This window comes from Zingiber officinale, chromosome 7A (assembly GCF_018446385.1).
Source record: "Zingiber officinale cultivar Zhangliang chromosome 7A, Zo_v1.1, whole genome shotgun sequence".
In the NCBI taxonomy this organism is placed as follows: domain Eukaryota; kingdom Viridiplantae; phylum Streptophyta; class Magnoliopsida; order Zingiberales; family Zingiberaceae; genus Zingiber; species Zingiber officinale.
Window position 1 is genome coordinate 132,924,142 of NC_055998.1, and position 12,139 is coordinate 132,936,280.

The 12,139-nt window shown below is 39.0% G+C and overlaps 2 protein-coding genes across 2 annotated transcripts in view; one reads left to right on the top strand and one right to left on the bottom strand.

The window, feature by feature from the left end:
* The window catches only part of LOC122002654 (methylthioribose-1-phosphate isomerase-like), a 21,144-nt gene extending 14,428 nt beyond the window's left edge, over positions 1-6,716 (bottom strand). The window contains exons 1-4 of the mRNA XM_042557912.1: positions 6,502-6,716; positions 6,341-6,396; positions 4,999-5,154; positions 4,818-4,917 (exon numbers count right to left, since the gene is read on the bottom strand). Coding sequence (XP_042413846.1) covers positions 4,818-4,917; positions 4,999-5,154; positions 6,341-6,396; positions 6,502-6,597 — 408 coding nt within the window. The 5' untranslated portion in view covers positions 6,598-6,716. The remainder of the gene's footprint in view (positions 1-4,817; positions 4,918-4,998; positions 5,155-6,340; positions 6,397-6,501) is intronic.
* A 263-nt stretch (positions 6,717-6,979) lies between these two features.
* LOC122002655 (uncharacterized protein C57A10.07-like) lies at positions 6,980-11,682 on the top strand. Its single transcript, XM_042557913.1, has 4 exons — positions 6,980-7,163; positions 7,264-7,933; positions 9,919-10,043; positions 11,295-11,682. Exons 2-4 carry the CDS (start codon positions 7,330-7,332, stop codon positions 11,613-11,615), a joined length of 1,050 nt encoding a protein of 349 aa, XP_042413847.1. The 5' UTR covers positions 6,980-7,163; positions 7,264-7,329; the 3' UTR covers positions 11,616-11,682.
* Positions 11,683-12,139: the final 457 nt, after the last annotated feature.

The window sequence follows — 12,139 nt, forward strand, 5'->3', positions numbered from 1 at the left end:
AAAAAACCGGGAGGGGTTTCCCGGCGACGGCCCTCCGACGCTCAAGTCAGGCAACGAGAGAGGCAGCGTAACTGTGGCTACAGTATAGATTTGCACATACCTTCGTCGACGTCTGGGGGTCCTTATATAGGACCCCGGGGAGGCGCGGGCACGCTTCTCGATGCGTGCTCGCTTCCCCAAACATACTTTAACAAGTCCGTGTCAGAAAAGTACCTCTGACGCCATTCCGCAAACGTTCGAGCATATCCCGGATGTAATGGTGGAAGCTTCCACCGTATGATCCTGTGTACGGCTCGGCCGCCAACCATACTGCCTGTCGGCGGCAGACATCTCGAGGATGATGTTATCCCCTGTCTCCTTTGTCCTCTTGCGCTTCTTGTCTGTTCCAGGGCCGAGCGGTTAGCCCGCTCGGCGGGCATATCACTTCTGCCTCAGTCGTATGCTCGGATGAGATTGCTCCTGCTTTACTTTGTTGCCTTGTGCCCCCGCCGAACGGACAGCCCGCTCGGCCATGAAACCTTTTTGCCTTGAGCATCGGAAACCCGACCCCTAGTCGGGTTGTCTTTCATTCGACGGGGTATCACGGTCGGTCGGCATGCTTCGTCCGCTCGTCGGCCTGCTTCGTCCGGTCGGTCGGGTCTCGGGGTTGAATCTCTTGACCTTTGACCTCCACGTACCGTTGACCTTCCGCCAACGAGCGCCAATTTGATCCCCCGTCCTTACCACCGGATCAGATGCCAAATGAAAAAAAAGAAGAAAAACAACTGTAAGTATGCAGTAGGCTGACGGAAGTAGTTCTAACTATTGTGTGTAGCTTAACACTAGCTCAAACTGACCACATGTTAAAAAGAGCATATACCTACATATAGCTCTTGATACATGCACGTCTTATATTCACTTTGTTTCCATTATGATATCCTTGACACAATCAGTCACACATGAGCACATACACTACTAACTTTAAGTTATTTGTGTTATGTGTGAGGTTGAATCAACCCCTCCCCCTGTAGCCAAACTGACCATCTACATTAATTCACACCATATCACGCATGTATCAACTAACAATACTCACAGCATATGTAATAACAAGTCGGTATGAGAACGCTCAATATGAGTCAGATAAATTAATCAGTCAGCCAATCTTTATATCTCCCATGATCTAGTGGAGTTCCTGCATTTTCTCTAAGTTGATAATTTCTAATCAATTGGTGCTCTAGCAGGTTTACAACCAAGTAAAGCTATCCAGTCGATAGGTCTAACATATACTTCCTATATAACAAAAAAATGTTAGTGTGATGATCAAGTCACTTCAATTTCCAAGAAATACCTTATTCCACCTAGATCCTTTACCTCAAATATGTTTTTTAACTGATTCTTTAAATAGTTGTAAAGATGAACATTTGTAACACTTTTACCAGACAAGAAAATGATTCATTAGCTGTGTACTTTATATCTACCTGAAGATGGAACAAGCAATACAAAAGTGCTTGGTGAAGCAGTCAAATGATTGGATGCATCAAATACAATAATCCGATAATCCAAGAAGTGAACTACATAAGATACTGGGCAATCCAATATGGAATTGAATAATGAAAATGATGTATTGAAGAGGGAGGATTAGGCAGATGTCAGCCAAGTTAATTACAACTTGGATGACAAAAGGGACCAAGTAACAAGCCACAAAAGTGGTAAGGAATTGGGAAATAAGGATAGTCGATGAGATTAATTGTCAAAAATCACTCACTGAGGTAGAAAAATCACTCACGCTGCTTAGTGTGAAATAACTCACACAACCAAGACACCAGATTAAGGGAAATACGAAAATTTCTATTGCCAAGGAAATGACTTTCTTTTTCTCAGATTACAGTTCATATAAAGGAGAACAGGAAGCCTAAGCTTCTTACAATGAAGTAAAGTTGGATTAAGCTAGGTAGTTGGAACAAAACATTAACTACTAAGAGGTAAAATATCTTTTAAATTGAAATGCCAACCACCTTTCCCTATCCTTCTTGGATTTTGCTTCTTTTTGCTCACTCCATCTTTCAATTGGGCTTTTATCTTATAACTTGAGCTTTTGTGTTGCTCCAAGCAAAGTGGGCCAAACTTGAGTTGCATCCTCCTCGAGTTACAAAGAATTCACACTCAAGTTAGACTCCAAATCCTTCAACAGGCTTTCTTTTAGTTTCCAAGTGTTGGTTGGAAACCCATGCATATTCTTCACTAGCAGACTTAATCTCCAATGGACATTGTATTGGTGATAGGTTCCACACCTTGTAATGATGGTACCAATATCTAGTACATCAATATCTTCCCTTGAATGCCCTTTTCTTCTAGCAATTTATCACCACGTTAGGAGCCATTTAAGCCTTAGTCATTCTAAGAGATTTTTTTTTTTTCAAAACCTATATAGCATGTGAGTAGAAATAGCAATTGAAAGTTCAAATGAACTACTGATAAAAAAGACTTCATGATGGTGAGTTGTCGACAATTCTTCTTAATCATGGCCTTGAGCATATCTGGCACATCGAAGGTTTCATGATGGAGAGTTTGTAAGCTTCCTCCTCGGAAGAGACTCCATCATTTCTTGCATAGTTTGGTTGGGAGTTCCTTAACAACTTGATCTCTATTTGAAGATCTTCATTCTGCACACTATGTCTCCATACTGGTTCACTACAAGGAAACTTTTTCTCTGATACCAATTTGATGTTGGCCAAGCTAATTGCAACTTGGATAAGAAAAGATAGTGGATAACACACCAAGAAAGTGGTAGTGATTAGGGAATTAGGGAATAGGAGGAAGTAGATAAAATATATTGTCAGAATAACTCACTGGGAAAGTGGAATTATCCCTATTACTAAGTGTGAAATCAATTACCCACCCAAAACAATTGATTAATGGAAAGAAGAAAATTTCTATCGCTAAGGAATTATCTTTTTCTCATGTTACATTTATATAGAGGAGCAAAGAAATTTAAGCTAGCTAGTTGGAACAAAACACTTGTTTGTAAGAAGTAAAGTGTCTTTTGACTTGAAATGGCCAACAACCTCTCACTATCCTTCTAGGGTTTTGCTTCTTTCAACCACTCCATATTTCAATTGAGCTTTCTCATGCAATGTCGGTTTTTAGGTTGATCCAAACAAAAAAGGTCTAACTTGAGTTGCATCAGTAGGGATGAAATGAAGCTCTAGTAGAGATTAGATATAACTTTGTCATAAACTGATTGAGAACTTGTAACCCATCAGGGGACAGAGATTTGGATCATCTTAACTAAGTTCTTGTTGTCGATCTACTAGCTTAGCTTCTCCTAGATGAATCTTCTTTTAAGTGCTTGAATTTTCGTATCAAAATCCTAGCCATAAGACAATTTTTTGAAATGTCCACCGGTTCTGCAGAAGAGTTCAGTATCCTTTTAATGGTGGAAAGTTACTCTTCATAATGAGTTTAAGATCCTACTTCTAAATCATCACCAGCAAAGGCCTTGTACTCATAAGGATATCTGCTAGTGTCACCAATCTGAGAGTCAAATGACAGCGAGCACCTCCGCAGATTACCATCATCAGATATGGTTTTATACTCCTTTAAAAGTATTATAATGGCTGAGGATTGCTAGTTGCATTGTTGCCGAATGATCCTGATCACCATTGGTCTTTGTCTTCTTTGACAGAACTGGAACATCAGGAGGGAGAGAGATCCTTAGCCTCATCCTTTGCTGCTGCTCAGGCCTTTGCTGCCTGAGCCTCATCCTTAGTTGCTGCTCCACATATCTCAATACTTGTGCATTGTCTTCCTCTAATTTTGCGACTGAAGCTTCAAATTGACTAGTATAGGCATGTTTTATCAAGGGGAGTTTCAAACCCATTCCAGCAGCCATGATCCTTCGTGCCACCCTGGAAATTAGATCTGTCTGGTCTGTTGGTATCAATGGCTTTGATGCAGCCGTTTTTACCCTCACAGATTGCGGACTCAACGACTCCACCCTTCAATTGGACAATCGACTATGTCATCCTTGACTTCACAAAACCCTAACATGAGAGAGAGAGAGACCGGTTGGCACACTGCATTAGTATTGCTGTAGAGATGGCTCTGCTACCAACTTGTGAATTAGGGATCAGGAAATTTTCCTCATCATCCCATTCTTAAAATCTTCAATTGGATAGTAGTATATATATAATTGCATTAAAATTTAGTCTCTCGGCTTCTTAATATATAAATTACACAGTTAACAAGGGTCACAAATCTGCAAGTTCATAATTCCACTGATCATAAACCAAATGGAATATGAATGATATTGAAATAAAGGCAGAGCCGTGAAAAATAAAGTCATTAAAGAAACTACAAATTGCAACAATATGCTAAATTTCATTTCCTTACCCAATTGCAAGGACTTCTTCAAGAGAAATAGAAGGCAGTCGAGATGTAAACTAAATATCCAACATAAAACTCAAATTGAAGATATTGCCTGTTACTTTTGCAATTATCAAGTACCCATTGGAAGGATTCAAATCTAGTCTCAATAATTGTATTTTTAAGGGCAGCCCGATGCATGAAGCTGGGGTCTCAAGGGTCGGACCACATTGGGTCTATTGTATGCTATCTTACCTTGCATTTTGCAAGAGGTTGTTTCCACAACTAGAACCCGTAACCTCAAGCTCACATGGTAGCAACTTTACCGTTGCACCAAGACTCTTCTTCCTCAATAATTGTAATTTTAAAACTGGATAAACACAGTCTAAGCTTGGCGTATACCGATAATCTAATACCATAGCATTATCAGTCATTTAGTGCGATGACTCATAGAAGTGACAACCATGACCTACCTGAAAAATAGTATCTGCTTTATCAGCTGTCTCTGCTGTCTTTGATATGAGGCTTCGAAGCTTTTCTGCAGCATCAGAAAGATTCACAGCAGTTGGTCGGCTGCCATAATCAAATCATGATAATCTAAGCATGACAAGCCGTACACTAGAACTTTATTTAAGTAAAGCACCAAAAAGTTACCTAGAGACAAGGTATTCTAATTTCTTGAAGATGAAAGAAGCAGCATCTTCTGGTGTCCCGCTAAAGGCAAGGTTAAAAATTTCAACTGCTAGGGAAAGTGCAGCCGCTATTGCAATTGCTGGTGCACCACGGACCACCATATCCCTTATTGCATTCCTAAGAATGAGAGCACATTTGTAAATTAAGAGTTAGACGACATCAAGCCTAAAGAGAAAAACAAAGTATAGGATGCCACAATGCCTCTTTGTGGAGTCCTGAAGAAGTTAGAAATTTATTAAAAAAAAAAACTGGATGGCATCAATTTTATAAACTCATATTCACTATTGGTTATATTTCAAATAGGTATGTGAATAAAGAGTTCGATGCCACAGGACCTCATGTTACTCACAATAATGTAAAATCTTGAAGCACGTAATATAGTCTAATATTGATCTAAGATATTAATTCAAACACCCCAGAATATGATTTGTTTATAAACTCATTGTCATTGAGCATGCCATAAATCAAAGTTACAATCTGATGAAGATAACACATCTCAAAATACATTATAGGTTCATGAATTCAGTGAAGTGTCTGAATTCTCATAAGAGATAAGATATCAAACAGTGAATCATGTCTATTAACTATTTCCATCCATCCAGACTACTGATCAATAAAATAAATACCTTCAGTATTTCTCAAGAAGTAAGCAGGAGGCTTAGTTCCCTTTAGATCAACTTGTATTGGCATCTGAAGTCCTAAATATTGTCTATTCAATAAAACAAATCATTCTATTCTTCAACCAGAGCATCAACAGGCACTTAGGAGGAATTGCAAGCACTTGAACTATGATGGGGAAAAAAACAGAGAGCAAATTTCTCTAACACCTAATTGAAGCATGACTAAATTCGTCTAGAAATTCAAGTCCAATAATGAATCAGCTCCAGACAATAAACAAAACTTTCATAAGCACCAAACCTGCTTAAAATTATATTTTACGTTTACAGCGATAAGATTGTACTTTACTGAACTATCGACCTGAAGACAATCAATTTAAAATAGCTCCAATTTGTCAAATAAACTTATGGCAATTTAAAACACAAGTGAGAATCATCAACTAAGAGCCACCTAACGCAGCATATTACTATGAACCAATGAACGCTACCCGTTCTTTCTATGCTAAAGCGTGAGGCTGAAGACGGAATAATACACTTTAACCTGACAAAATAGCTCTGATTAGTTCACATTCCCTAGTTACTTTATCACTTCGAAAAGTAAAAGAATCAAAGCTACTACCAAAATGGGGGAGGGATTAGGAACACCGTTAAAAAAATAAAAATGAAAGAAAGAAGATCAAACTCACCATCCGTCAGTAGAATCCTTGATATCCAAATATACGGTTTCAAGGGGAAGCCTTGTCTGAGCAAAAACAAATATAATCGGCTCAAGGAGTGCGCAAGACAACCAAAGATTCCAAATTTCGATAAGATGACAAAGAGGGAGGATAATCTGATGATCTCGAACCTGATCAAGGAGGCGAAGGGACCCCCGCTCGTAGCAGATGGACTGCAGAGTGCCGGCTGGAGCGGCGGTGGAGGAATCATTCAACTCGGCCGCCATCCTCGTAAGGAAGGAAGCACCCGAACGACTTCGGAGTTGGAGACCGAAGGGGCAAAATGGGATTCCGGCGGGGAAACCCGGCCGGAAGTACTCGGTATTTATTTACTCAATTGTTTCCTCAAGATTCGTGTAAGTCGCTCTATGCTCTCTTATAGTCTATTCGTGGCCACGAATCACTTTTTTCCTCAAGATTCGTGTTAGTCGCTTTATGCTCTCTTATTCGTGGCCACGATTACGAATCACTTTTTTCCTCAAGATTCGTGAAAGTGATTTGTGGCCGTCCAATGCTAACTGCGATCGCAGCATGTTATTTTATTAGAATCAATAATAATTTTGTATTTTAAACTTCAAGGGCGTAATACAAAAATAATAACATATGGAGGGCAGAATAAAATTTTCCCTGCCTTCTTCCCTTCGTCCACTGCGATTCTTCTTGCGATTTTAAATCCACCGGCCTTGACCTCGTCGTCACGGGATCTCTCGTTTCCGTCACCAGAGATTCTGAGGGATCTTCGTTATTCAAGTCGCATCAATCGTCGATTTTCGCCCTTATTTCTTGTGTTTATGTGAGGCGACGTCAAAGATCCATTTCTTTTTTCTCCTTCATTTCTTTTGATTTCCCTTCAAATTGCTCAAATTTACGGAAAAATTAGATTTTTTTCACAGTCTCCTGTTCGGTAGATGTCTTTCGAGGTTAACTGAAGCCTCCTTGATTGCTTACCGAATGCGATAATGAAAAATCAGTCATTTGGATCAGGAAGTCCAGTATCGTTTCATCCTTACACCAGAGGTGAGTTCGATTTGGAGTCGGGGAACTCCTGGAAGAGTTTGCGTAAACCCAAGAATCCTCCTTTTGTCGATCCCATCAGGATGATTAAGTCTGTCTCAAATCGCATTCGCTACTTCTACAAGCTTCACCCCGTTGCAGTCTTTCTTTCCTCCTTGTTCTTTGGTGTCACTGTTCTGGTAGTGCTTTCTTTGTATGAAAGGAAATTTCAAATGGTGGGTTTCCGGAGAAGTGATGACCTGGCTTTGAGCTCAGGCTCTTATCCATTTCCAAATCTTCACAATCTCGTGATGGTTGCTGGGCATTCAATTTACACGAGCACCAGATGTGGTAAGTTTGACAATGAAGATTCTTGGTACCTAGAGCCCTATCAGAAGAACCCGGGGCAGGCTGCTACATTCTTAGCACACATACAAGTGGGAGTTGAGAGTGCAGCAAAGGATGAGGGAGCACTTCTTCTATTTAGTGGTGGGGAAACCCGAAAAGATGGTGGCCCTCGCAGTGAAGCACAGAGTTATTGGTTTGTTGCAGAGTCTGAAGGCTGGTTTGGTATAATCACTTATTCCTTGATTTGTTATGGAACCTTCTTCCGTGCTTAAATTTGTTAATTGGCACTGTGTATTTGTATGGAATTATCTGGTATCCGCTAGAAAAAGAGGATAAATATTCAATAGCGTGAACTAGGTTAAGCAAACACATTTTACTTTTCTTTCTTAATTTAATTCAAAGTTTCTTGTTTAAGACTCCTTGGTTATCTTTTTAATATTTCTTATAGCTACTATTTTCGCTGTACATGTTCATGGCTGAAAACTAAAATAAAATCTAGAATTCTAATTTAAAGTGCTTGGGCTGGTTTTTTAAGTATCCTTTTATATATATATTTATCATGACTTGTATGTGTCAAGCACTGTCAATGGATGATGACGCAACGTGTGTGCAATTTGATTTGAATTATACTCAACATTAGCGAACAACATCCTAAGCTTTGACTGTGGGCAGGCCAAACCCACCAAGCTCTTCTTGTCAATCATCCGTTGCATCCACTATGTCACAATGTGTATACAATCTGATTTGAATTATACTCAACATTAGCAAAGTGCCTACTAAGTTCTGGCCATAGGCTGGCTAAATCCACCAAGTTCTTTGTGTCACCCAAGCCCCTTGCTAGGAAGTCAAGGATTTGGTTCATACCTTTCCAGGAAAAGTTTGGAAATACCAGACAATGTAACCTCGAAATAAAATTGTTCATGGAACTAGCATTGCAAGTCCCTCCAATCATTATGGAACCCTCCAGGAATGGAAAATACCTCTTTTAAGAGGATCCTCTGCCTACATCTTTTTATTGAGAGTGATCTTGTTACAAATTGAAAGAGTCTTGTTGGATCCTGCAGAGGCACCTTCATTAGTTGTATTTCTTAATTGCAAATGAATTGACCAAGAAGTTCAATCACACCATCTCTTCTCTTGTATCATTCAACTCTAACTTTCCCCAATGTAATCAATGTGGCATTCATCATTTCCCAAACTTTTCTGACCATCATGTGTTGTGATAAGAAATTTGGGGTTTAACTTTTACTTAATTTAGCCAAAGTCACAACATATTTTACTATTGGTTTTATGCTTTGCAGCAAAGCTTTTTTTTGCATGATAATTTTTTACATTCTCTGTACACCTTTTGAGTTCCAGTTTTTTAGCTATCTTCATCTAAGATTTTGTGGTTAATGTGAAAAGTTCCTTCAGTGGTTTATGTTACACTGAAGGAACATGGTAAAGCACAATGGTTACCGTTGTTATTAGTCAATATTCAATATTTCTTTTTATTGCAAGATAGCAAGACATAGTGAAATTGAGGAAATTAAAAGTATTGTTGCATTTCTTGTGAACCTCTTGGTTTCAGTTTTAAATTCAGAAAAACATATCAATGTTAAGTTCATGGAACTCAACTCCACTGTCCAAGTACTTTTGTTCCCTTTTTCTGCCTTTTTCTTGTCATGTAACTACGTGATTTTCTGTATATGTTCTCTTGTCGAGTTTTTTATTGTTCAGATTGAATTTTGTTGGCATATGTGTCGATTAATTAATATTTTCTTTAGCTGCATATCACTTATCTTATATCTTAATGATATATGTTTTCTTCCTCTCTTGGTTATCTTGTTCTTTAGCTTGTAAATCCATCAGACTCTGTGAATGGTCAAGTAAATTGTGTTTGTTGTTTGCTCCTTCAACATAAGATGACTCCTTAGTGGTTTTGTCTAGGTGATTAGATATTACAATATTTTTACCTCCTCCATGAATAACATTGGAATTGCAATAGGAGTTTGATAGTGGTAGTACACAAGTGCATTCTGTTGAAGTATCAAGCAGAGAAACGTTCTCAAAATTTTGAATGTGTTAAATGCCCAATTGGCTTGCATAGTTTCGACATTTGTGTCACCTTCTCCAAAGAGACTAGAAAGATCAAATATCATTTCATTATTTTGTTTCAACTCTATGCATACTCTTTCTGTTGAGTTCATTTAAATCTGCTTCTACAGGGCACACAGATAGTATCAGGAGTAGAGCACTCACAGAGGAGCATGCACGGGATAGCTTTGAGAACCTTCTTTTTAGTGTTTGTTGCTTTCGTGAGCTGACAGGCTCTTACCCTCAGAATATTACTGTAAGCTTTACTTTCCTATATTTATTTCCTTTGTTCAACTGTTAGCTCATTCCTTTTCTAAATTTTAATTTCATAATTCAAAATCCAAATAAAAGTTGGGATTGAACTAAAATGTGTCTAGTGTACATGCACTAGGGTAAGTGTTTATTATACTGACTTATTATGTTTTTATGCTCACAGCTCGCAAATTAACTATCTTATAATAGAAGTGGTTGCCATAGTATGTCATTTCTCTCGTCACTTTTGCCTAAAGAATAATAACACACATGCTTTGATTATACTTTCATTTTTTGAGGCAAACACCTTTATTCTGTTTGATCTTGTGATAGGAACTTCTAATTGCAGAGTTTGTAACAGAAGTAGAACATGATGCTTGATTCGCTCCTTCCAGCTGGTTTTCACAATGTGTAAATGTAGATTCTCTCATATAGATATCATAAGATAAGGTGTCAATGGACTATATCTCATGTGGGCAGTGTGATGAAAAAATCATTCAGGTGTCAATGTGCAAAGTCATTTTTCGCAAGTAGGCAAATCCTAATTTCTCCTAAAACTTTCCCGCGAACAAATTCTCTTCTTTGTTTGATGTGGTGTGTTTCGTGTCACTTCTCTCTCTTTTGGTTGATACAATGATCGAAGAAGACATTGATTAAGAATACGGTATTTAACAATGGATGAGGTGTTGGACTTGGTAGATCTATTTTTTTCCGTAGAGTATAACAAAATCAATTTTTCGAGTGAATGAGAACTTTGAAGTCACGTAGTCGTTGTCGATCCACAAAAGGATCTAAGATCCACTTCTGAGTCGAGACACTCCAATGCCGACCCCTTTCTCGTTGCCCGTTTTCATTTCCCATAATTTGTCACTAGAAGTATAGGAAAATAACAACAAACTAGAATGTGCTAAACAAAGTCTATGCCGAGTCAGTTCAAGTAGTCGGGTCTGCAAAATAAAACTATTTGACCATCTATTGCTAAAATTGTAGCGGACTTTTTTCTTTTCGATGTCTTGGATATGCCTACTCGTGTGCATGACAAAGTATTTTCTAGTTTCTACATGTCTTAAGGATTTGGATCTATGATAAATCCTTTTCGAGCCATAATGCACGGTCGGAATTCCTAGCTAACTTTCTATCTGGTCCAAATCTCTTATGGTTTACATTCAACCGACTGAATTATGACATTCTCGTTCGCCATTCCTTACTACATTTACAGCTCAAATGATCTTGTTCAGTTTAATTCTGGTATCAGGTCATAAGCTATGATTTCAAGAGAGAAAGATTTGCACAGTTGCACCGGCCAGCAATAGGCTTTCCCGAAGGGAGTTTCTTCTATATCGGTACACCTGCCGCTCCAGGTGCACAGGAGGCTGCGGAGAAAGGTGAAGCTCTTGCAATGGCTCAGTTTCAGGAAGACCCATACGGATGTTTTGGTACACTTCACAGGAAGAGACTAACCCGAGATCCTTTTCACCGGTTCGTTCCTTACCCCAACGGATGCCCTGAATTAAAAGGCTTGTTCAGCTACTGTGGTCCAGCTCCATTTCCGGGGTGGCTTCCCTGGACCAAGTAGTTTCATTACTCGACATCGTGTTGCTATCCTTTTCAATGGAGATAAACAACACAAATCTTAAGTTCTAGATTGATTGACGCATGGAGAGTGTACCCTGAAGCGCAAACTTATCCTTCCGATTCCATACACGAAACGAAGATGAGACTCGTGGTGTTATAACTGGAAGATCAAGGTTTGTGTCGATAGGAAAAGGTTCTCTTAAACAGGTGAAATCTTGTGCTACCTGTTCTAGTTAGCTAACTGGATGGTTTGATGATGGTACCTATCTAACAAACACTCATGGCTGATCGACTCGAGTAGCTTATATGACTTAACTAACTCACCAAGACCGATTGACGGATTTGACCATCCAATTTGACCAACTCAATTGCTTTGTTTGACCTATCTGAGCTGCGCACCTTTGCCAATAGATTATCATGCCTACCTGGCTCGATAAATTCAGTCTCATTGTCATGTGTGGCTCGACTATAGCTCATATAATTGTGGCAAAATGTGAATATGTTCGCCCCCACCGCTCTCGTAAA